The sequence below is a fragment of the Apteryx rowi genome, unplaced genomic scaffold (genome assembly GCF_003343035.1).
Source record: "Apteryx rowi isolate R43461 unplaced genomic scaffold, aptRow1 scaffold_527, whole genome shotgun sequence".
In the NCBI taxonomy this organism is placed as follows: domain Eukaryota; kingdom Metazoa; phylum Chordata; class Aves; order Apterygiformes; family Apterygidae; genus Apteryx; species Apteryx rowi.
Window position 1 is genome coordinate 375,614 of NW_020450791.1, and position 25,252 is coordinate 400,865.

General features: G+C 39.2%; 1 protein-coding gene across 5 annotated transcripts in view; it reads right to left on the minus strand.

The window, feature by feature from the left end:
• The window catches only part of GTF3C1 (general transcription factor IIIC subunit 1), a 57,119-nt gene that overhangs the window by 24,883 nt on the left and 6,984 nt on the right, over window positions 1–25,252 (minus strand). The window contains exons 5-20 of one of the 5 annotated variants that reach the window (XM_026080586.1): window positions 24,907–25,003; window positions 24,082–24,205; window positions 19,783–19,941; window positions 18,262–18,377; window positions 16,372–16,621; window positions 14,308–14,516; window positions 13,177–13,316; window positions 11,928–12,081; window positions 10,811–10,914; window positions 9,273–9,457; window positions 8,618–8,902; window positions 7,421–7,566; window positions 6,089–6,186; window positions 4,263–4,359; window positions 3,000–3,177; window positions 1,640–1,781 (exon numbers count right to left, since the gene is read on the minus strand). In XM_026080586.1, coding sequence (XP_025936371.1) covers window positions 1,640–1,781; window positions 3,000–3,177; window positions 4,263–4,359; window positions 6,089–6,186; window positions 7,421–7,566; window positions 8,618–8,902; window positions 9,273–9,457; window positions 10,811–10,914; window positions 11,928–12,081; window positions 13,177–13,316; window positions 14,308–14,516; window positions 16,372–16,621; window positions 18,262–18,377; window positions 19,783–19,941; window positions 24,082–24,205; window positions 24,907–25,003 — 2,484 coding nt within the window. Of the gene's footprint in view, window positions 1–1,639; window positions 1,782–2,999; window positions 3,178–4,262; window positions 4,360–6,088; window positions 6,187–7,420; window positions 7,567–8,617; window positions 8,903–9,272; window positions 9,458–10,810; window positions 10,915–11,927; window positions 12,082–13,176; window positions 13,317–14,307; window positions 14,517–16,296; window positions 16,622–17,598; window positions 17,687–18,261; window positions 18,378–19,782; window positions 19,942–24,081; window positions 24,206–24,906; window positions 25,004–25,252 lie in introns of those variants that run through there. The other 4 variants (XM_026080585.1, XM_026080587.1, XM_026080588.1 and 1 more) reach the window with 4 other exon arrangements.

Below are 25,252 nucleotides of genomic sequence, written 5' to 3' on the forward strand. Positions count from 1 at the left end.
GGCAACCAGGTTTTTCCATGATGTTTTTATAGCCAATGTGTAACCACTGAGCTTCCAGTTTTGAAATTACAACCAAAGCAACTTCATTATTGTTAACTAAATTCCAACTGCCATGTTAAACACTGCTCTCAGTACTATTCCTGCCACAAAACTAAAGAAAATACCCGCCCAGAGGAAAAACTTTCTCAGGGCAACTGTGGGGAAAATTTTCACAAGAAAACTGTAGGCTATCACATGCCATAGATCATTCAAACATACTGTTAAGTACAGTTCTCTCCAGTTTTCTAGAAATACATTAAAGCTTTGTTTAAATGCATGTACAAGCCAAAAAAATGCCCCAAACCACAATGTGCATCTAATTCCCTGGAAAGATAATTAAACTGAGAACAAATGGCATGTAACAGATGAATCAGAGCCCTTCCTGCATGACTGCAAGTAGTTCAATTATTAATGTGGTATTATAGTGCAGGATAAAAAAAAAGTGTCCTATTTATAAAGAAAAAAATTCATGGAGACAACACCTGCTTCTTCAAATAAATGGAAATATGAATGAGCTTTACATGTCTAGTAGGTAGCATAGGTCTGACAGTTTAGTATGAACACGAAAAGGTATTTTGGAAATCCTGTTTCGCCTTATGAAAGATTTATTGAGAGCTACCATGAAAAAAGGATTTCAGTCAAGCTTTTAGCTAACAACTGTTTGATAAAAACATTACATCACCAATTCAATTAAAAAACTGTTTCTTGATCTTAGAGAAGTTACAGTCATCTCCAGCCTAACTACAAGTCATAACAATTTAAAAGATTTCGTAGCATATAATGGATACCATATGAAAAAGCTGACAAGTGGACTGAACACAATTTGATCTACCAGTATGGACCAGTGGAACTACGGTCCCTCAATTTTTTTAAGGTAACTTGATATATCTGCCTGTAACAGTGAACTAATTGAAAATACCTTTAAACAGACTGTTTATAGCTTATTAACACAGAAGAGAATATTGACAACAAAACCAAACCACACCACACAACACTCAACATAAAAAGTGTAACTGGCGTTCTGCATGGTTAGCACAGGTCATAAATCTGCAGTCTTCCCAAGTTTCTGGTTGTGATTAGGCAGAAGATGAAGTGTTGCAGAGGATCCTTCCAGATATCAGCAGTTTACACTGATACCATAATAGGAATTAATCTGTAAACAATATGTAGCAAATTGCAAAGCAGAATTTAGAATGGGACTCTAGGGAGCTTCTGAAGCTACACATTCCTTGGGATCTATAAAGCCTTGGAACAGAGAATCTTCAAAATTTTCCCTTGCATTAACTGTACTTATCATTCTTTTTCTCTCCACTTTGCTTTCCCAAAAGATTCTTGCAACCCATGTCTGTGCTACTTTGGAAGGAAATCTGAATCTGGTTTTCCCACTCAGCTAGCATAAAAACCTGCTTGGTAGATAACTTACCTGTAAATACGATACATAACTACCTATCCTTTCCATTAGACAGCCTCTGTATTGCAAAAACCCCACCAGCTGAAATGCCAGAATCTTAACCACCTTTGCTGTCAAGTAACATTCTCAAAACTAGAATGGCTTTTTTTACCCACTCTATTTAAGCAACAAAACAGGAAAAAGACTTACGTGGTATATTCCAACATTGCACACTTTCGTTCCAGATTGTGTTTATCCACTGCTGACTCTTGTTCCATCTCTACATCTAGCGCAGTGCCAGTCTCCTCTCCTTGAAGATTACTTCTCTTTGAGCGAGGAAAGCGGACAACGCCTAGGCATACAAATAGTTTTGACTATCAGGATGAGAAGCAAGATTTTAACAGATCCACGTTGCTATGGAAAACTGCTGCACCCTCTCCTCAGGGAAGAATGTTAACATTTTTACCACCTCTCCATAAAAGATGCTACTGTGTTACAGATGGCCTTCCAGTTAATTACCTGTACAAGGTGCTAACTTGCCCAAACTCTACTCAGGACAGAAGTATAGGGAGGCTGGTACTGTTTATAAGTAGAAAATTGCAGCAGTTCAGTGACATTCTAGGCATGAATCACAGCCCTTAAGATGAGATGCAAGCCCTTTATGTTGGGGATATATTTGGGACATAGCACAGGAGTCACGTGAAGGTTCACAGAAAATACTGCAACACAAGAAAGCTTCTATAAATATGTGAGCTGGTGAAACAGTATCATTCCCATATTTTGGATGCCAAAAGTATTCAAGGTTTGATCAGCCAGTGAAAGCTGCAACAATCACAAAACATGCTACCATTTGACAAAAGTATAAAGAGCTTTTTGCAGATAACTGCTTTGATGCAAAAGTAAGTTAAAATTATGAATAGATTCTTTCCCTTGGGTGACTACATTACAGAAACATAGAAAGTGTTGTCTGGTATTTCAGGTGCTCCCTCTCCCCCCTCCCCCTTTTTTTTTTTTAAGGTATACATTTTGTAGCTGTGTATCCTATTTAAAAATGTAAAAGGACCAAACACAAACTCCAAAATACTGGGTTTCATAAACTCCCTTAACTTCTACTTCTGATCTAACTCAGGCTATTTATTAGAAGGTTTAGCAACATGATTCTAAGAAAAAGGAATCTCCACTTCAACTGATAAAGAGAACTATGGCAAAAACTATTGGAAAATAGTTACTACTGGTAACTATTTTTGAAAAGGCTTTTTCATGGTTGGGTTGAAGTTTAACACGGCTATGATCAAATTTGATACTTCTAACAGGATAGCAACATTTTCCTTTCAACACTGCTTTGAAGATATGAAGTGTGCAATTCTGATTCTTGGATCTCAGCTTCATAGAATTACATGGGCAGAACTCCAAGTTCTTGCATTTTTTGGTCCACAAGGAGACCAGTCAAGGGAGCACAACAGCAGAAGTGACAAAAAAGAACCTGCCTCATGTTGCGGGAAAGGAAGAGGAATTGTGGTATACACGGAATAAAAGGTAAAGGTGGTAAGAATGTACAGTTATACCATACCCAATGGTGTATTAAGGCAGACACATTGCAAATCAAACCAGAAGTTTTCCACATCTTGCATGGTACTCAGAACATATAAGCGTCTCTCAAACGGGCGGCTGCTTTGAGCCAGGTTATAGTGAGGGTCGCAGATAGTGGTATCAACAATCACTGCATTTCTCTTCATATACACAAATACCTGTCAAATAGAGCATGTTTCAGGCTGGTAGGTAAAAATCACTGGAATTGCCTAATTTACAGAATGAGCAATTTAATCTAGTTCAGGAGTGGTTAGAACTTGCTGAGTCTTTGCTATTTGGAGTCAATACTCTGATGAGAGACAGACAGACACACACACACACACACATTGCAATGCATTCCTAAACTTACTTTGCTAACGATCCAGAAATTTCATTTCTAGATTGATAATGACAGTTTCTTTTCCCCCTTGTGCACCAGGACTATTCCAAGTTTCCACAGAGAGTGATTATTTTCTACAAGCTTTCATTCAGAATTTGATGAATAATTAGATCTGATCTGGGGCCTAATTAGCTTTCTTATTCTTACAAAGCATATGCTGGGACAGGTCTCCCTTGCATGTTCTCTGTATCTACAAAAAGATGTGCAACAGCATCATCTATTTTACTCTGATTTTATTCTGTGTTAGACACCCAAGACCTAACATCATTTTAAAAAAAACATTCTCACCTGTGCTAAGTTAATATGTACTGTTCGTTTCCTTGAATTAAATGAGAATTTCTAACAACTTGTCTGTGGTATCCCTACAAGTAGGTTCCTTATGCTGCCATTACATAGCCTAATTAAAGTGTATAACAAAACTATTCCCCTCAGTTTCTCTATAAGCTAAGACTGTAGGAGAATGTAGCACACATGTTCAAATGAAAAGGTTGCATTTCACAGTTAGGGTCCCTGGAGGCCCTTTCAAGGCTTTCTTCACCCAAGGATTCAAATGGCACCCCAGTTCGGTGTGATGGAAGAGAACATGACACACACATGCTTCATAGGGGGCTACCAGTCTGGAAACTTTCAAGTCATTGCTGTGGGCAACTTTCAGCATTGTATGTTGGAGACATCTCTTTCCAGAGAAAGAGGCAAAAGTTACCTGCACAACTTGCAGTATGTCACTAGGAATTTGAGGTTTGCATAAACATCTCCACCATCAACATTTTACTTGATTATTTAAGGTAATCAGAAGCCCGAAAACTCATTTGTCTCACTGAACAAATACCGTGCAGAGTAACAGTTAAGTTCTCAAAAAATTACCTGATCTTTGTCTTGAAACTTCTCTGTTGGACCAAACTGTACTAGTCCCATATAACATAATCTTTGAAGATTTTCTACCACCGAAAAGATGTACCTCCTGCAACAGTGTTAGAAGCATTACAATTAGCACTCATGAAAACAGTAATTACAATGATACCAGAAAACATATTATGGAGCAGCCTCAAGTTTCAGGAAACTCGCTGCTTTTTTAAAAACACTGGGTTTTAGAATTTCTAAAGTGATATTTTCTTTGAATCATCAGCCTGTGGAAAACGTATGAAACCCCAAAGCCCACATTTCCTTTCCTCAAATCAGAAACACTATTATTTTAGCCAATTAATAACAAAATTTTGCTTTCAAAGAACAAAATTTGCCAGAAATACTGAATGTACCAATGAGTTAAAGAAGGTCAGAACACAGGCAGATCTGCAGACAATTCTGTATTACGAAGAGAGAATAAGTTAGAGGAAATGACTGGTAAATATGAGCTGACAGAACTTCACATATGTCCATATAAAGAAATGGGCAACAATTCTTTGAGATTTGTAGTTAAAGTTGTTTAGAGCTACCTGCTCTAAGACACTGCTTTCAGTTGCTTATAAGCTGCAGCAAAGCAAAAAAATATGACATTTTCCATGCTGTGTATCTACCTATTGTTATTTATTTATTTATTTATTTTTTTGAAAGGAAAACTGTAAAATTCTGGAAGTCTCAGGAAGCTTTTGCAAGATCTAGTTTCTGAGACAGAGTTTAGGAAAAATTCAATTTTGCCCACATTTAACTTCACTAAGATCTAAGTTAAACAGGACTTGTATTTTGGCAGGAGTGTTCTGTAAGGTTCAGAAAGATCATTTGACAATCCCACAAATAATGACCCAACTTGGTAATGGTAGAAGTTTTGATGAACGGAGGGGCAAAGAGGCAATTTGATTATGTACCACACTGATTTGCACAAAGCTATCAGATGAAGTCTGCAGATTTCAGAACATTTCAGAAATCCAGTATGCTTGTTACTAAGATTTAGAAAGTAATACATTCAGAATTGCAAACCTGAGTAACCCGAGACAACTAGACCAGATTTTTCTGAAGAGAAACCACTGCCATAAGAGAGACCAGCTTGACCACAAGTTCTGTCTGGTTCTGGCAGCTGGTTCTGTCTAGCACTACTCACTTGCCAAAGACATGTTTGCAGATTTGCAAAATGTGGTAAAAGCCCCCAACCAACCAAATCCACACCTGTGGCAATGGCTTCCTGGGGGAACTAACAGCATTTCTAAAACAGTAATGGAGCCTGTAATACTGCTGCCAATTCCACGTATTCAAATCACTTCACTATAATGTTGCTTTCCTTCTTTTTCCTCAACTCAATCTCAATTTTTAAACCTTCTAGATGAGGAATGACAAACAATGGCAGACATGCCACCGAGAGCACGTGGGTAGAATCTAAATGGTACGTATGAGAGGCTGGAACTGGGATATGTGGCATCTTCCGAGAGATTTATGAAGGACAGCAACATTTAGACTCTATTAAATTCTGAATTTAGCAGCAGGAGTGTGTTTTGAACAGAAGCAACATCCTGTTGATGAGTTGTGAAGGACAGAGTCTCCCAGCTCTCAAAGACTGCCTGACAGCATGCATGAATATTGTTCATTAATTTCTTATTACCTTCTATTTGGGAGAGAAAAATACAATTTTGCACACTGTCCTTAGAAGACTGATGAACCTTGTTTTAGGTTACAAAGTTCTCTTTGACACAAACAGAAATAACAGAAAAAAACAGTCAACTGTTCCCCCCCAGAGCCATTTCCTTTGACTCATCGCTTACCTTTTATAGAGAAGCTGTTGTCGGACTGACCTTGGAAGAAATCTGATCAGTGTGTGCTTTTTCTGTGGATCGTTTAAAAAATCCTCGAGGCCATCCACCTAAAATTATTTTATAAGTTAATCAAAATGTGAAAGATAATTATCCTTTAAAGTATCAAGCTTTTTTATCAGAACTGTCTACAGAAGTATTTTTGAGCAAATATTAACTGTTTTTGTAAAATGGTTAAACATTATTCAAGTCCAGCGAAAGAGTACTAAGATGATTAAGGGACTAGGGCTTATCTCAAATGAGGAAAGGCCGAGAGAGCTGGGACTGTTCAGCCTAGAGAAGAGAAGGCTGAGAGGAGATCTTATCAACGTGTACAAGTATCTGAAGGGAGGGTGTCAAGAGGATGGGACCAGACTCTTTTCAGTGGTGCCGAGCGACAGGACACGAGGCAACGGGCACAAACTGAAACACAGACAATTCCATCTGAACATGAGGAAATACTTTTTCACTGTGAGGGTGACAGAGCACTGGAACAGGTTGCCNGGTGAGGCCACATCTAGAGTACTACGTCCAGTTCTGGGCTCCCCAGTACAAGAGGGATGTGGCACTACTGGAGCAAGTCCAGTGAAGGGCTACAAAGATGCTTAGGGGACTGGAGCATCTCTCTTATGAGGAAAGGCTGAGAGAGCTTGGCCTGTTTAGCTTGGAGAAGAGAAGGCTGAGAGGAGATCTTATCAACGTGTACAAGTATCTGAAGGGAGGGTGTCAAGAGGATGGAGTCAGACTCTTTTCAGTGGTGCCGAGTCACAGGACACGAGGCAACGGGCACAAACTGAAACACAGACAATTCCATCTGAACATGAGGAAATACTTTTTCACTGTGAGGGTGACAGAGCACTGGAACAGGTTGCCCAGAGAGGTGGTGGAGTCTCCTTCTCTGGAGATATTCAAAACCCACCTGGACGCAATCCTGTGCAATGTGCTCTAGGTGACCCTGCTTGAGCAGGGGTTTGGACTAGATGATCTCCAGAGGTCCCTTCCAACCTCAACCATTCTGTGGTTCTGTGATATTCATGTTAATCAACCAGGCAGATTACAGAAAGCTCTTTGCAAAATATTACCTGAAGGATTTGCTGCATTACAGGGCTACACATTTTTTACAGTGTGACTGTAAAAGCAACTAACTTTTAAATAAAAGAAACTATCAATAACTAAAGTTTCTGCTCGCTACTGGCTAATTTTGTTAAAATAGACTAACAGAATATCTGTTACTGTTTATAGGTACAGTTGATACTATCGGATTTTAAATTGAACCAAATGTGAAACAAAGAAAAAGCACTATACCTTGTAGCTGACTTGCACTATCTGAACAAAGACGGAGAGAGGCAAGCAGAGAAGAATGTCACTAACAAGAGCCCATCCAAATCCAAACTCTCTATGAACTGGGAGAGGAGGGACATAGCGCATCCACGATGCATCATCCACATACACTAGGAACAAGAAGACTGGCTTAGACTCAGATGGGGCAAACCTAATACTTCGTTTGGACCCCGGACACAAGGAAACACATAAGTCTGAAACGAGGTCTACCTTCTAATCGATTTTACTGTGAGCGTTGAAGCAGAACACCTTTGGCAGTTCATAGACTGGAAATCTGAAAATTGAAAATGACCTAAAAATAATCTAATTTACAGATTTTCAATCTTTTTTTGTAGTGGATTTTTGCAGTTTTTTCAGTGTTAGTGAGGACTCTTGAAAAGCACATTTAAGCCTACTGACAATAAGTTTGCTCTCCTTTCTTAACTTACACAGACATTTTAGAGCATGGCTGAAAACCACCACTATAATCTATTCTCATGTTCTGAAATATGAAAAGGATACTTACACTACCCCCATCAAACTTATTTTTCCCCCAAGATAATCTGTTCCAAGGCTTAACTAGCCCTTACAGTATGAAAAAATCTTTTGGATACCCAATGCCATTATTTCTTTTTCTACCCACAATAGCACAGAGAATAATCTATCAACTACTTCTAACATCCTTTTTCACCTGGAAAGACATGTATCCTCTCCCTCTTACTACATGTTCTTTTTGTATAAGAAATAGAATGTGGCAACATTTTCTGGATTAGTTTAATAGTAGTTAATGTAACTAGGGTTTCAGTGTGGATCTATCCCTACTGAAATTAAATTTCACTCTAGACTCTCTCTCCAATAATTCAAGATCATTCTGAATTCAAATCCCGCTCTCCAAATGACAAGCAAACCTCCAGCTTGTTATCACCCACAATTTGAACCTACTTTATTTCATTATCCAAGTAATTAGGAAAAATATTAATTAGGATTGGACCCAGAACAAAGCCCCTGCATGACATTCAATCTGAGAACAAGCCACTAATAATCTCTGAATACTTTTTTCCAAGCATCAAGCATTTGTCTTCCCACCTTAAAGCATTTTCACTAACATCATATTCTGTTATGGAAATATTACACTGAAGCACAGCAAAATCTGCAGTAAAGCTAGGATGTGCCACCTCTCACCTGTTTCATTAGACAATTCTACTTCAGTCTCTTGCGCAGTGATTTCAAGATTCACCACAGCTGTCATACTTTGCGTAGTCCCATCTGTTGCCTCTGGTTGGGCTTGAAGTGCTGCAGCATTCACGTCCAGCCCTTGCTTGTTGCCTTTTTTCTCACCATCACTACCCGCTTTTTGTCGTGTTCCATTTAAAGGGTGACCATAAATTAGGTACCAGAGGAACATGTGGACCATTCTTAAACGGGGCATTTTGGGAAGAAAGCCAAGAGAACGCCCAAGTCCTGGAACTGGGAGGAAAGATTAAGTATCAAACAGAAATAAAAAATGGATTAGAAAAGGTAAAATAGCTAACTCTGCAAAACTGATGTGAAGAAAACTGGAAGGAAAGGCTGGCAAATGAAGGTAAATATAAATTACAAATGGTAGTGAAGTAGTAGTAAATGAAAATGCTCCATTTCACAGTTGTAAAGAAAAGAAAAAGTTAAAGGACATTGGATAGTGGTCCCTAGCTGAGGCTGCCTCTAATGTAAGACAGCTCTACAAAAGAGGAACGAAAACAAAAAATACATATATCTTACAAGAGCTCCACATCTGAAAGTGATTATTAATAATAGATGGGGAAGTGAAAGATGCCAGAAAAAACAAAGTTAAATCTACCTGTAACAGGGTGGTAATTTTTTAACTGTGTTATGCCCATTTTTTCATCAGTTTTCCTTGCCCGATTACTATTTTCAGCTTTACAAGAGCTGTCTTCTGTTTCTCCTGAATCAGGAACGGCCTCTTGCCCCAAGTTTTCTTCCTCAGCATGCTCCTGGGATGTTGGTGTCTGGGGAACTTTAATCCTGAATTAAAACCACACAGCATTTCGGTAGAACTAAAGCAGACACTCATGCCTTATCTAAGTTGAACAGAGATGGCATCACTGAGGCTGGCGACTAAAAGAAATGCAAATCTCCTTTTCGCAAAAGGAGGATGGCTTTGAACTTGCTTCCATGAAATTATACTGAACAGGAATATTTTGAAGAAGAGGTCCTTTTATGGGTTTATTTGGAAAGATAAGCCAAGCAATGGAATTTATCATGCACAACCCTGTTCTCAAAGACATGAAAACAGCTTGATAGAAGATTCCTTGTCCTATATTAATCTTTCTAGACATAAGGGGCAACTACAAGCTTGTGATTTTCATTTGAGAATGCACAAACAGTCCTTGAAGAAGGGATCGAAATCTCATCTTAGGGAAGTGGCCTCCTTATGAGGCTACATGATCATGTTCCTTGTTTATGCTTTGTCTCCAAACTCATGGATCTTATACTCCCTGCTGCTCAGGGGACTGCTGCTTGGACAATGATCTCAGCCTACACTTATGACTAAGGTGCTGAGTAGTAGAAGATGCAAACTGGAACCCCCTCAGATCCTCCTCCTCTTAAGAAAGTGCTCAAACTACCAGATATCAGCTCCAGCTCCTCTTCCTTTGGTGAATGTTTTAAAGGAAAAGAGTGAACCAGTCTTCTCTAAAAGTCACCTAAGGCTTGCAAGTGAGCCAAAAATTGAAGTTCATATCTTTAGCAAATTAATAAGTTAATGCCTATACTGCAATTACTGGTCTCCCTATGAGGATTTGTTTATCTGCCCACACTTCACATAGGCAAAAAAATGTCTAAATATCAAAAGAAATACAGCTGAATTTTCTTCCTAATTCATCCCAGCATTCTCTTATTTCTGTCTGCAGCTACAGTGAATCCCACACTTTCTCCAAACACCACACCAAGTTTACAGGACTAACTCAGGCTACTAACCAAAGGACCAAAAATTAAGCAGCTTAGTTTGGCCCATAGATAAGCCCCATTCTCTGTGCATGGGCAAGACTCTTTAAAGAGGGCTGTTCTAGATGACTAGCTGGGCTGGTGACACCAAAAGAAGACAGCCTCTCTGAAATGCATATGGCAAAAGGAGCATGGGGAAAACTAAACCTTGAGGTTAAGGCTCAAAGTTCAAGGGATCAGAGTTCAGTTGGTCTCCTTTCATGATTCTGGGAGACATTCAGGATGTTGCTTTATCTTTGTGCTTTGGTTTCTCTATTGCTAAAGAGGAGGCTAATTTTTCTTTTGTTTACTTTATTTCCTCCATGTAATTTTGCATGTATTAGATGTAATAAACCAAGTTCCACACAAACCCTACAGACCGCTGCAACTTGCCTGTTTGCTGTGCTTGAATTGGAGATTCGGAAACGCACCTGCTCAATGGCACTTTTTACAAGGGGATCATTAGGACTCACAGAAGGATGAACAACAAACTCTACCTGTTTAGAGAAGCAGAAAACAAAAGGTAGTTATGGTGATATTGGCTCTTAATCCGCTGCATAATTTATCAGAGGTTAAGAGCCAGTTAATTAAGGGTAGCCACAATGGATGCCCTATGCATCCTGTAAAGTTTTAATAATTCACAGAATACTAATGCCTTTGGATCAAAAATCCCATCGTTTAGCTTGTACTATGAAGAAGTCGGGTCATATGGTCTCTCTACGAATAAACAGCTCATATGTTCAAGCCTCTTTTTTTTTTTTTTTAATCTGAAATATTTTAGGATCAAAAATTTAAACTTGCAAGTATTAGGCTGAAAAGCACAAATGAAATCCCATACTTCATAACAACAAACTAGTTCATTACCTCTGGGAGTGTATACACACAGTTCAGATTAGTAAATTTTCATATGTGCTCTGCAGTAATTGTGCAGCAGGTAATTTTCAATAGATTGTTTCTATCCCTGCTTATGAACATATCACAGTAACGAGTTACCTGACAAGTGTCAGTTTTATAAAACAAAATTAAACTACAGACATTTTACTTCCATAAAACTTCCACCAAAGGCAAACAATGGATTTTGTTAAAAAACAAACAAACAAAAAAACCAAATCACATGCTATAAATTTCAACCCAGAGGTTAACTAATGATTTCTCATATACCCCTAGATTTCAAAAGTGGATTAAACACAATTGTGTTGCAGCTTGAACAGTGCAGAAAGAACCATGAATTGTGTGTTTGACAAACAGCAGAACCTCTTAAAAGGAAGATTCAGAGATTTTTATCTCTAGACTATTTCTGGGTCTGGGAATTATCTAGAGCACAATAATCGAAAGTACTGATCTGGTTTTCATGTAGCTTGGTTTGGGACACAGTTTGTGGGCAGCTCAAATGTGGGTTCTGCTACAAAAAGTGAAGTCCTCCAAATATTTCAGTAAAAAGGCCCAAAACACTTTGCTAAAGCAAAAGGACAAGAAAAGCTGTTTCTATTGCCAGAGTTGGAGCAGTCACCTTTTTACTAATGCCATCTTGAATGACTGTAGTACGATAGAGTCTGAGGAGTCCTTCTCGTGAAAGCTTCTGCACCAATCGGATGATAGACTTTTTGCAGCATTTGGTGGAGACACCTTCTTGCTTCTCTTGATCCATGACCATTTTCTGAAGCCTAGAAGAAGCAAACAGCATCTTGCATTTTAAGCCCAGCAATGCTCCAAACTGCCCAACCAGTTCTTCCCCTGTAGTAGTCTGCAGGAGCACGCTCACATCCGACTATCCCTAATGCTTGTCTTCACATACTTTTGCACGAGTGCCCCAGGCCCTATTTCTGACTCTTTCAATATTGAAAAAAAAGAGTTTTGAACCTGTTGGCAGCACTGAAGGAGACAAGCAAAGACTTGAAATGTCTTCTAAGCCTGTTCTTGGACTTGGCTAGATGACCTGTGATGATGCCATGCCATAAGACCAGGCTATAGTTTCACAACACCTTACAAGTGGACTACATGACAGAAGTCTCAAAATTATCAAACCGGATGAGAATAAGGCCATGATTTCTTACTAAATTCCTTTGGAAAGCAACCCTGTGTGTATTTGTGCGCCAGGATTTCACGTGCTGACATGGAAAATGGGATGGTGCAATCAGATTTGCCACAACAGTGTCTGGTTAATCTGGAAGTTGGGACTCCAGGAGAGCACCAGAATTTTCATTTCTCCTTTAAGGAGGATCATAAAAGGCTGAAAGATGTTATAACACTCAGGGAAATATCTCTAGTCCAGACAAGACAAATCATGAGAAGACATATAACCATCCCATGTAAAATGGAAAAAAAAGTAATCTTTTGGGCCACCACTAGACTCTGGTAGCCAACGATGACTGACTGACAGGAAGATAAGAATCTCTACAATCAGTGACAGAATAACAAAAGAATAAATTTTGAAACAAAGCAGAAATAAAACAAAACCTATGCATATGAATGCAGGGAAGTGCTGCATCCTACTACGTAACCCCAGGCACTGGCATACTGTGAGGAGAAAAAAAAAAAAGTTCTCTGATCTCTATTGATTGGGCATAGGACATATAAAAATTAATATGTACAATCATCTGCAGAGACACTATTATTGCTTCCAAACAGCTGATTCATATATATGCATATGTATACCTGCATTACAGCCCCTCCCCCTTCCACTTGCCATCCTCTCCATCATTACAGAAGGCAAAACACTACCATGAGGCCCCTTTCAGACGATTTTCAGACAGACTCACGTGAACAAGCTTTCGATTAGCCGGAGGTTTCGGACAGCTTCCACAATGAGATTTCGACGCTTCAGCAGCCTGTATGTTTCATGAGATCGCTCCACTGCTGTTGCTCTGGATCGCTTTTCCTTCTTCTTTTGGCCACAGGTCTTTTCACGCACAGCATGGAGAAAACAAAAATTTTACACAAATTATTCAATGTCAGCAGCCTAATGTTAGCTCCTCGTACAGTAGTGCCTGAGCAATCCAGTGTTTTGATGTACTTATTTATAACATACCCTAGCCAACTGGGAATTATTATTTATCTGCCCTTCACAGGCAGGGAATCAAGGCAGAAACTAGGACTTCCACACAGGTAGATGCAGAGATTTAGGCACTGTCTGCCCATGTTCCTAGACAGTTGAACTTGAGAGAGTTTTGGCATAAAAAGCCAACTGCATTAACATAGCACCGAGTCCAACCCAACATATCCTGCCTCTCAGAAAGGCTTCTTATCTCAGGCTCAGTCCTGTGGCAGTGAGGCTAACACAGTTTAAATGTCCAAGCCCATTTGCATCCCCTGGTTTAGGGTAGGCACACCAGATGAAAGGCAGCACTTGTGTGCACAGACAAACATAAAGCTAGGACATGCATTAAGTCAACACGAGGACTATGTAGAGCGCCAAGGAACTAATCCCAGCACTGCATTTTGGATACCTACCTTCCTAACTACTGAAATATTTTCGATTTTAGGTTATAATTACACTGCACCCAAAATATGGATGTGGTTTCCTTGAGCAATTCCTATTTTAACTTTAATAGTTGCAGCACTGCTAGCAATACAGTTCAGGCAGCACAAGACTCAGTGCGGCACGTTCAAGATTTGTAGCAGAAAAAGCCAGTTTTAACAAACTACATGCATCAGAAAGAAATCTCCATGCCTACAAGAAAAATGGAATCATTACAGATTCGAACAATGAATATTCATAGAACCACACGAGTGCACTGAAATATGGAAAGATGAGAAAAATGAAATTAAAAAGAAAAATCAGTCCCACAGATGAACACAAAAACAATAGCTTGAAGACTTGCTATAGACGTACATAACTGTTAGCTCAGACAGTCAGATGAACAATAAAACATTAAGACGTGTGATCTTACCCTGGGGTCTTCAAGTCTGACCTCCTCAACCACAGCCACATCCCCATCTTCATCAGTGGAATGAGCATAGGTGGAAAGACTGGACTCCTGCTTCAGAGCTTCCAAAGTAGAATTCTCCCCTGAAAAGTTGTCTGATGGCTCATACTCTTCAAGAACACGAGGCGAAGGCAGCTTCTTCCCTACAGACTTCACAGCTGCTGGCTTTGAGCCTGGTTTAAGAGTAAAAAGCCAGAAAATGGGCCTTGTAATTGTTCTGCTCTCACAAATTCCTGCAAATGTTCAGCTCCTCTCTACGTTAAAGGCTTTCCCTTGACCACCCAGGGTAGTGCACTTGAAAGCATTCTGCTACATTTTTCACATATCCTTCTTCCCTGCTGGAAGCAGTGATTTGATCATAAATGATTGCACTCGGTCTCCAAAAGTTAAAAAAAAAAAGAAAGAAAGAAAGAAAAAAAAAAAAGAGTGAATTCTGAATGTGCAGTCTTCAAATCATGCTCCTCTCCAGGCAGAAGCCTCTTCCAGAGGCAGACTCTTATATGGCCACGAGGGGCCAGATTAGCTTATCCAGGAACTGCTGTCTGAAGAAAGGGGAGTTTCTGTCTCACAGATTCTTAAGTTCTGCCAGAAACCTGACAGAAAAGGTTCTTACTCAAAGCAGAATGAGAACAAGGATTTTGTATTACTCCAAAAAAATCTGCATCAGATATGCAGATCTGTTCTCCTCTCTTCCCTGGAGTTCATTAAAGAAGTGGTAGGAACGTGCAAAGGGTTACAATAAATCATCATATCGCTTCCAAGCTCTGTCCTCAAGAGGTTGGCAGCTTTTACATAAAGAGGCTCTAAATCTCTCAAGAGAAAGATGAAGCAGTCTGCTTTGTGAGACATATTGTGTTACAATATGCTTAGATGAATGAGGTTGAGGGTCAAGTCATCCCAAACCTACTTCTCAGGTGGTTAATTACCATCTTATCTGGTCTCAGTCAAGGCATCGGTATAAGGCTACACGTATTCGTTCCACTTAAAGGTTTGTGTCAAATACACTTGCCTATGTACAGATGCAGAATAGAAAGCGCAATACCATACATTTCCAACTGAAAAAAAATACAGCTGAAGGGGGGAAAATTTTAGACCTGTTTTGAGAAAAAAAGTCTTGTCGGCTCCTGTGTTATCTCCTGCACCTAAGACATTTGCATTTCCAATGGAATAAAACAATGCATTTTAATGAGAGGCACAGCTCGCCTATCTCCTTAGTGAGGAAGAAATAAAACATGTTTCAAGAACAATAAAGTCTGTCCAAACCGTCTCTGCAGTCTTCAAGGACTTTAAAAGTTAAAGCTCTACCAAGATGGTGCTCTCTAATGGACATAACCTGAGCTGTAAGATATTCTGAAAAACAAGACCCATGACAGACACCTTGTCAGTTCCTCCTAGAACAACTAAGGGAGATAAAAAAATTTATCCAAGACTGAGGCTCCTGCCAGTAGCTTAAGCCAACATGACCGCTAGCTGCCACGATCTCCCTGTTGTGATCATTCTTAGCCACATGGTCCTGCCTTCTTCCTTGCAAGACCCTCTGCTGAATCATCTCAGCTCTTCAAGCCACCTGCAAAATTTCTGCATATCCAAAGAACAAGCAAGGTGTGTGAGCCCGTTTCATTTGCACAGGGCAAAGGGGAGAACTGACTTATGGTTAAGGAGAGGCAGATGTGTTTTCCCAGTGATTAATGATAACCAGAAGGTCACTCTGGCACACGGAGACACTGGAACACACTTCAGCCCTGAGAATCCCCAGAGATTATCACGCCTACAGTATTCCAAACATAGCAAGGTTTGGGAAAACAAAACATCAAAAAAGCAAGGAAATACTGGAATAGATGTAAAAACAAATATAAGACCAAACCAAAACTTAACGGAAGCTAATAGCATATGAAATTTATAAAAAGATCCATCAGAAAAATGCAGGAGTCTCTCCAACTCTCTATGATCTACCTTTAGCTGGTGTTGACTGATGGGAACCACCTCGGAAACTTAATTTCAACAGAGAACTTGAGTTGGCCTTCTGACCTTTTCCTTTCTTCTTGCTGTATTTTACTTCTTCTTCATTGTCAGACTCTGAGAGAAAGGTGTCTTCTTCTCCAGGAGACATATCTTCCACAGGCGGGGAATCTTCTGGCACTAGACCCAAAGTAACTGTAGCTAACTGCTCACTCCGAGCCTTCTCTCTCTCAAACTGACGGTTCAAATCGCTTTCTTCTGCAAAAATGTATGAAATATACTTTGTTGTCCTCTGCCGACCTTCATCCTCCATAAAACCCTAAAAAATAGTAGGAACATTATTTTACTACCTTACTTCCCATCCTTGCTGTCTGTCCTCCAGTGTCAGCAGTGGGAAAATTTTCCAACTGTTCTCAGCTCATATCAAAATATCATTATCTTTTTTTCTAAATGACAAAAATGTTAACCAAACTCAGTATATGAAAAACAAAAGAATATTCTGTTTGAAAAATAAATAAATTGGTATTACATGCATATTAAAACGAAATGCTCACAGTATGTGGGATATAGAAACATCTAAGCAACAACAAACCATATGTATTTAGATTGGAAGTCTTTTTTTTTTTTTTTTTCCAGAAAATCTTTCTACAAAATAACTGCAACATAAAGGCTACCAGACTGACTCAGACTTGTGTGAAACTGCTGTTACCCGGTCTACTACATCAGGTGCTTTTAAGTATCTGGAAACCTGAATGCTTAGCCTATCAATGAAGGAACATTTCTTCTTCACACTTAACTTAAAGTACGTTTAAATACTCAAATGGTTTATACATTTTTTTTTTATTTACAAAACTTTTTACCAAATAACAAGATCTTATTAAAACAATGCTCTACTGAAGGAAGATGGCAATTAGTGAACCTTTGTGGAGAGGGGGTTTGTGTTAGAAAGGACAGTTAAAGTTTGTTCATCTGTAAGTCAAACTTGTTGAAATGAAAATGAAATAAATAATTAGACACCTGGAAATAAAGAGTTTAATCACCATAACCTCTGCAGAAGTATCTGATTTTTCAGAATTTACTGATACTTTCAAAAGGCAAGTAGATCCACAAATTTAGACCTACAGAGGGCCTCCTTCAGTAGAGACATCAAGGAGAATAACTAGTGTTGCAAAATAAAAGTTGTTTCATAGTCAAAGAGGAATCAAAATGGATATTTTGAGTTGAGACACACTTAGGCTCATCTCCATAAAGTACCAGCCCACAGGAAGTGCAGACCCCCTGCGTCACTTGGGTTACCTAAGTCAGTTCCTGCTGTCAGTGGGAAGTGGTTGAGGCCAGCTGAAGCAGTGTTGAGGCCTATTTCTCTGCCCTGGCTTGTTTTGGAGGATAAACCTGCTTCATAGTGCTGAGGACGATGCTACTGCAGAACACTGTGAAGCTGTGCCTAGTAGAATCCCACCAGCTGGGTTGGATCACCAGAACATTTACTCTATACAGTCAGCAGATATGAGACAATGTGCATTTTTCCCCCAATCTTAATTACTTCAGCACCCAATCACAGACAGCAAAAAAAAAAAAAAACCAATGAGAAAAACTTGTACATCTGGGTCATTGAACTATTAAATGTCAGGACATCTAACCAGAAAACAACATAGAAAGCATAAGGTAGGAGACCAGATACGCTACATTCTACCCACTAGGCTTAGTCCTCAGGCTACTTATAGTAGATTAAAATTGTGTGTATTTTAACTGAATGCTTTTTGAACACTTCTCTTGCATCCCTTTTCCTCAACTGAAGTCATAAACTTTTCTATTGCACCAAAACTCTTCCACTGTCAAGTGTCAAATCCCTTCCATTTCTGTTTTATGATGTTAGTAATGTTTTAACTTATTATCACAGTAATCACAATTGTAACTCCAGTTTTAAAAAGTGTCTGAATTATTTTATTTTGATATTACCTTGACAACTTTGTATCTCTCCAGAAGACGACAGAGCATTCGTGCTTCTAGCTTTCCCACATTCATAGCCAGTCGAATTTCTGCCTGAGAAATACCTTTGGTTCCTCTGCTTTCAACTATTTTAGAAAGGAAAACCAGAAAACATGTCAGAGAAATAATGTGATTGAACTACATATGCATACATTTGTATATACATTCACTTTACTCTGAGTATCTGTCATTAAGTTAAACTTGCCTTAAAACCAATGTAATTTGGAAACATATTCCAGAATATATGAACCTTAACGTTCACCACTAAAAAAAGGCAACTAAAGAATTTTCCCAGGCACCCACAATATACAGTCAAATACTGTCACAGAGAACCTGTTTAGGATTATTTTGCAGGAAAAAAAAAAAAAATCTATCACACTGTATTTTAAAAAGTGGTAGATGCTAATTTAAGAGCCTTTGCTGTTTTGGTGGACCATGAGGGGCAGCCAAAAGGATGCCCTGATAGAACAAGGTTTGAAGGTGAGAGTTTCAGATTAAAGGCTGGAGGGGACTTTTTCCCTGACAGCCTTCTACTGTCAGATAACTGTTTTTCCATTATGAAAGGAAAAAGGGTAGGAAAAGAAGAGGAAACACTGTTTTCTTCTTCACCTTTTCTCATCTCCAGCACAAGGTCCTTCTGTTTCTACCCCTCCCAACTATCTTATTTTGGGGATCCTGAATAGTTGGTAAGACTACAGGGAGGGGTAACAAGTGGCAGCACTGGAAAGGAAGCCCAGGCACAAGGCAGCAGCCACCACTGTCAAACAGCGGGGGAAAAAGCCTGAAATCCTCCCCTACACACAATTATGGAAAAATAGATTCTGAGTTCTTGCTTAAACTGTGAAAAAAGCCCCAATGAAAAGCACAATAGCCCAAATTAAAAACAAAAACAAAAAAAACAGCAGCATGAACTGTGTTTAATTCCCTTTTTAAATACTTTGCAAGCTAATTTGTCTTTAAAGTATTAGTTCTTTCCTGCATATAAAGGAGCAAGATGTGAAAAGATGAACTAGTAGGGGAAATACCTCAAGCTGAAAGTTTTTAACACCTGCATGTTTTCTGAATTCCAATAACAAATTGACATTTTGAATCAAGGAAACCTTGCTAAAGATTTAGCATCATGTTCTTCTCACAGGAGATGCTGGAGAGCCTAACAACCGTGACTGAGCTCTTTTATAGCAGAGCCACAGTGTCAAGCCAAAATGGCGACGAGGGAGGCCCAGCTCTGATCGACACCGGCATGCTATACCTCAAAGATTGTGACTATCCCAACAGTTGCCCCAAAAGGTAAGGGAAAAGTATTTTCCCCTTCTTACACATAGACGACTGAGGTACAAAGTGATTAAATGACTGCCCCAACCACCTACAGGAAGCCAATAGTTCCAGTCTAATCTGAACATAAAACTCATCTTTTTGCTGAAAAAATGACACCATCCTGTACATAAACACACACACACACACACACACACACAATCTTATTGCATCACCTACTTAACTCATAAGCTTGGGTGAGCATATCCCTTTCACAAACAATATCCACAGGCTGAACAGCTTTTGTCATTATCTCCTCTTCATCATCATCATGATAATCTTCCATTTTCTTTCGAAACTCCTTTAGCAGTTTAAGGCAACGGACCATGACATCGGTCCCTGTAAATATGAACACTAACGTTAGCAACAACCCTGAATAAAACTGGTGGGGGGAGAAACTCCAAACCATTTCATTTCTTTCAGCAGGACTAAAAAGAAGCACACTAAACAGAAGTAGTGCAAAGGGGAACAAAAGGCAACCGCTGATTTCTAGGAAAGGACTGCAACAGTTTTTCTGTATACATGAGTCTGTCAAAATACTAACTAGTAGAATTTTTGAGATGCTCCAGACCTTTATGTCTGTATCCATACTTGGAGTGCCCAATGCAAAGATCTATGAGTGGAATGGAAAACACTGCTGTAACAAGAGAAATATCAATAGTAAAAATAAATCAGTGAAATGAGCAAATGCTGATCCACAGAGTTACATCTTCAGAACACCGATCCAACTGTGAGATCACTCATGTGGGTATAAAACCTCCTTTTATTCTACAGATTCAAAGCATTTTTGGTTTTCAATAAACACAAATCACATAATGAAAGGCAGTCATGCTTCTGAAGATAATAAACTGAATAAGCTATGCGGTTGCCACACTGTTCCTTAATGCAGGATTGCCGTTCCTCAGCAGCTGATCAAAGCAGACACTAGCTGGTGGGCCCTGCTGGGTGCCGCCCCCAGTCACCAACATTTAAAAGTCCTGGCTCCTAAGAGAACTCTCCCTTTACCTTACATCCTAGCGCCTTCTCCAACATGTATGCAAACATAGAAGGAAGCACGCACAGAGCAACTAGCTATCACCTGCCTCCTGAAGAGGGTCAGACAGAACAGTCCTACTCCACCCAGGAGGCTCGGACAGCATGACGAAAATGCACAGTTATTTGCACAGTTCCAGCATCGCCAGGAGAACAAGTTTGTTTCAGCCTTTGTCTGCAGACTCCACAACACATGATATCAGCTATATTAATGAAGCTCTCTGTGCAATAATGTATGAGGAGCTAAACGTACAGATTTCTTGCTCCAAATCCTGAACTACTTTCTGCCCCTAGGGAATGGCTACGTTTGTTAACACATGATGTACTATAACTATATGCAATGAAAACAGAGAAAGCTTTCTACCCCAAATCTAAGGCTGTTATATACAAAGAAAGACAACACTGCTGCTCACCAGCCACAAGACTCATAAACGTGATTCAGGTACACACCTTAACAAGTTACCACGCACTAGCTGCGCTGTAGTAACCTGCTTTGCCCTTCTGGGATCTTGCAGAAGAGGGGACAGATGACTTTGGGATAGCTGTAGTGACCCTCCTCGCTGATACAAGAATGAGTCGGTATCATCAGTGCCATTCAGCAGCTGCTGAACAACTTAAAGACCAGTGTTTAAGGTAAACTAATACGAGGCTACTCTACAACGCCAGCTTGTAAAGTGCAGTAATTCAGCAGCTACTGCAGAAGCAGCCTGCATCACCCTGCAGCAGCGGATGTGAACCTCTAGAGCCATCTCTGTTCCTCTGGCAGAGTTCTCCTCCGTGATAAATACCAGGCAAAAGGCTTTAGTTACGAATCTTTTTCATTGAGGTTTCAGTTAATGAATTTTACCTTATGTTTGTATATGATCAGTTACTGAAGCTTAGCTGACATGAAGTTAATCCATAGCAACTTAATCATGTGACTAAACTCCAGGCCAGATGCTCCTATTATTTTTTCCCCAGTTTGAATCCTTTCGCTGCCAGATACTGTTTAGAGCAGTAATAAAGCTCTGACATTCTGGCAGGAGCTGTAGGCACTGTTACAAGGTCCTCTGTGTTTCTACAGCCCATTAGTTTTCACTTCAAGCAGTATTTGAAAAAGCATGTCTTTTTACTTTAGCTCCTGCTGCCCAATAATGTGCTTCCCATGGCAGACACTCCGGCTTCATCCTCAGTGGGTCCCATATATTTCTATCTGCTTTCCTATATAATTCCAGAGATTAAAGAATCTTGCACTCTGATGAAACTCAGCCATTATTAATTCATCCTAGTTCAATACCTAGAGTTTTTAAGGCATTTGGTGGATTTTCAGCTTTTGCATCCATAAATTAAGATGGAATCATCATTCAAGTTAAAGATTCATTAGTTCATATTTTTATGGCAAAATTTTAAGCAGTAAATGCAGCTGCGATTGTGCCAACATATAAAGTCTAGTGCCTTGTGTGTTGCCATGAAGCTTAAAAATAGATTTCTTGTATTTCCTTGTCTTCTAAGTAGATACTTAAATTGGAAGCTAGATTTGTTTTTGTTACCGATTATAAACCCTATTTTTTTACAATATGGTCTAGCCTTCTGGGTTTTATCTGCAAATGTCTTGAGCTCATTAGAGCAGCTCTGACACTGACTTCAGTGAGAGGAAGTATAAACAAACATAACCTGGTATAATAGTACTAGGACAACGGACCAGAATATCTAGATTTTTGTCAATGACAATGATAAATAGCGTCTAAGTGGCTAAAGATATCCTTGTACGACAAGCTGCTGTATGTCGAGACATTTGCCTAAACCAGAAATACATTAACTATGCACAATACATATTTTATAACAGTTTGATGACAATTTTACCATATCCTGATCCATTCTGGAATATCTTTGAGGACCTGCAATGCCTTCTTGAAGCTGAACTTTTTAACTGAATTTTGCTCTGTACATCACCCTCTAGATGCTCGATGTTGTAGCTACTTTAGGCCATTGCTTTCTTTGTTCACAATACAATTTCCCTGCTCAGACATTTCCTTAGCCCATACTTAAGAGAAGTAATTTGAAGTAATTGTCTTATCAAGAGCCTTAATCTATGCTCCCTGTAACGACATTCACTTTCTTCTTTTCAAAATTCCCACGTTTTGACTCTTTCACTTCTTCCTTTATGATGCAAATAATCTTCCTTTATGATCATTTTACTGCTGAGAACTATCTCATTTGTGATGAGAAATAATATTTTTTTTGCACAAACAGTTCACTGCATTTCTGAAAAACACCCTGTTCATCTTTTAGAACTATTTTCTTTTTTTACACTGACAAATCTGCCAGTTCAGGATTTTGTGAGATTAAATAAAATTTGACTTAGATTTCTTTCAGCAATTTTATTAACTCCTTTGCTGATACTGTCCTCCTCATACTTTCTATAATTGCTTCCTGCATTTTTCCACACAAGTTTCATCTGTGTCTTCTTTGAAAAGCAGTTGCTTTTGTTTGTTCCCTATCTTCAGCGCAGATCTACCCTTCTTTGTCTTTCCATTACATGTCTCTAAATTATCAACAGTTTCTGTAAACCTATAACTTTGAATGCAAAAGTAGTTATGCACAGACATTATCCTTCCATGACGGATCTAAATCCTAAAACATTTGAACCTTGTTTAAGGGCCTGAGCCCAGGCAGCCAAACCTCCAAGAAGGGGGATGCTCCCATGGCCCATACTCCTTCCTCACTGCAGTTTCAAACCGCTAACAGCTGTGACCAGATTCTATTGCCTGTTGGTTATTTGATTACTTAAGGTCATAGTTAATGTCTCCCCCTCCAGCTCAGCGAAGAACTTCTTGTCTCCCTCAGGAGACTATGGCTTTTTTGAATAGCAGTTCTTGGCTATTTTGGCTACTTTAAAGAATTCAGAGGTATCAGTTGCGGCTTTTGTCGCTATAGCCATTATGCTAATGTTGCCAAAGCTTACTTTCATAGTCTGACATGGAAATTTCGAGAGAAACTCTTTTTTCTGATGACTTTCAGCGCAAGTCAATTACTGCTAAAATGGCCCATCTCTTTAGCTTGGTATTTACTGATGGTGGCCTTCTTTTATTTATATAACCTTTTGTAAGAATAGTTTTTTGATTTATCCTTCAACTTCCCACCTGAAAGGTCAGCAGCCTGCTCCTTGTCCCTAATCTCTGAAGTGGCTTCAGCAGTCTTACCAGGACTCACAATCTACTGAAACAGCTTCCATTAAAATACAGCAAACCTGCCTGCATCCAACACGCATAAAGTATTACTTTCTCCAAAACCTGGAACACCTACTTAATTCAAGTGGGCTGCAGTGTTATAGGTTTATTAATACATTTCTCTAAATAACTGCAAAGACAGGCTTTCACTTAAGCATGTTATAATTCAAGATTTGAAGTTTATAAATTAAATGGAATAAACAGAATTACACAAAAGCAGGAATATGGTTCTAGTTACCTTTCTTTGTCTTGTAGGGTCCTCCATCAGGGTGTATATCTTGCAATGGGATAGATATTACCTTGGCTAGGCCAGCATTCATCATATATTGATATAGCCGTTTGAAAGTTCTTTCACAAAGACCCTAATGCAAAGAGCAATGACAAAAGTCACTACTGTAGCCCAAAACACTGTATTTCAGGAAATCCATAGACCTATACTTCAATCTTCACAAAGAAGCAAACTTAAACATCACAGGACCGAGGGGCTCTCTAACTCCATGATCTTTTTCTACAACCAGCCTCTATTCTTTATGTGATTAATATCAGAGACATTCATACTGCCAGTTTTTAAATACAGTATTTTGGGATAGTGTGTCAAAAGAAGGATCTTAAAAACCTGCTAGAGCAGATACCAGGCAGAGGTAGAGGTGCTTCTGCAGGCTGTAATGTCTGAGACTTCCTAGCTCTGCCCTCCAAGGAAGCAACAGCAATCAAATACAAGAACAGCACAAGGATATTGTTGCCTGGATATGGAGAAAAAAAAAAAAAATCTGGTTCTGTGACAGACCTTTTTCTGAAGCTGTGAACTGAATAGAAAGCCTTCCTTATAACAGGAACAGAGTAACTTGAGCTAGAGCAACAGACCAGTCTCCCAAGAGAGGTTTTTTTTTTTTTTTTTAAGATTCAGTAAGCTAGCAGGTTCTTAAGATCTTTCTTTTGATACCCTACCCCAAAGTATGGTGTAAGGTTAGAAACAGGCAGTAAGAATGACTGACTTTGATAGTAGTCATCTAGATTACATAAAAATATGAGCGAGAATTTGAAAAAGAATCATGAGTCTTACCAATTCTTCCCTCAAGTTTCCTAATGTTTCCATCTGGTTTGAACGAGTGCTTAGCATACTTGAGAGCTTCTCCATCAGAATATCATATTTACTCCTCCTAACCAAGAAAATAAAATTATTTGACACATAAGCATGGGTATAACTTTAAAAGCATGAGGTGTATACCATCACAAAATATTAGTCACTAGAGGATGTAACCTGAGAAGTGGTATTAAATTGTTTCAGGAATTACACTTATTTTTTCTTGCTGTGAATAGGCTTCAAACATGATCTAAGAATGAGTTCAATAGAAGATGGGAGAATTTGTCACTAAGAGAACCAGACTGAGGGAACAGTGACAAGGCCC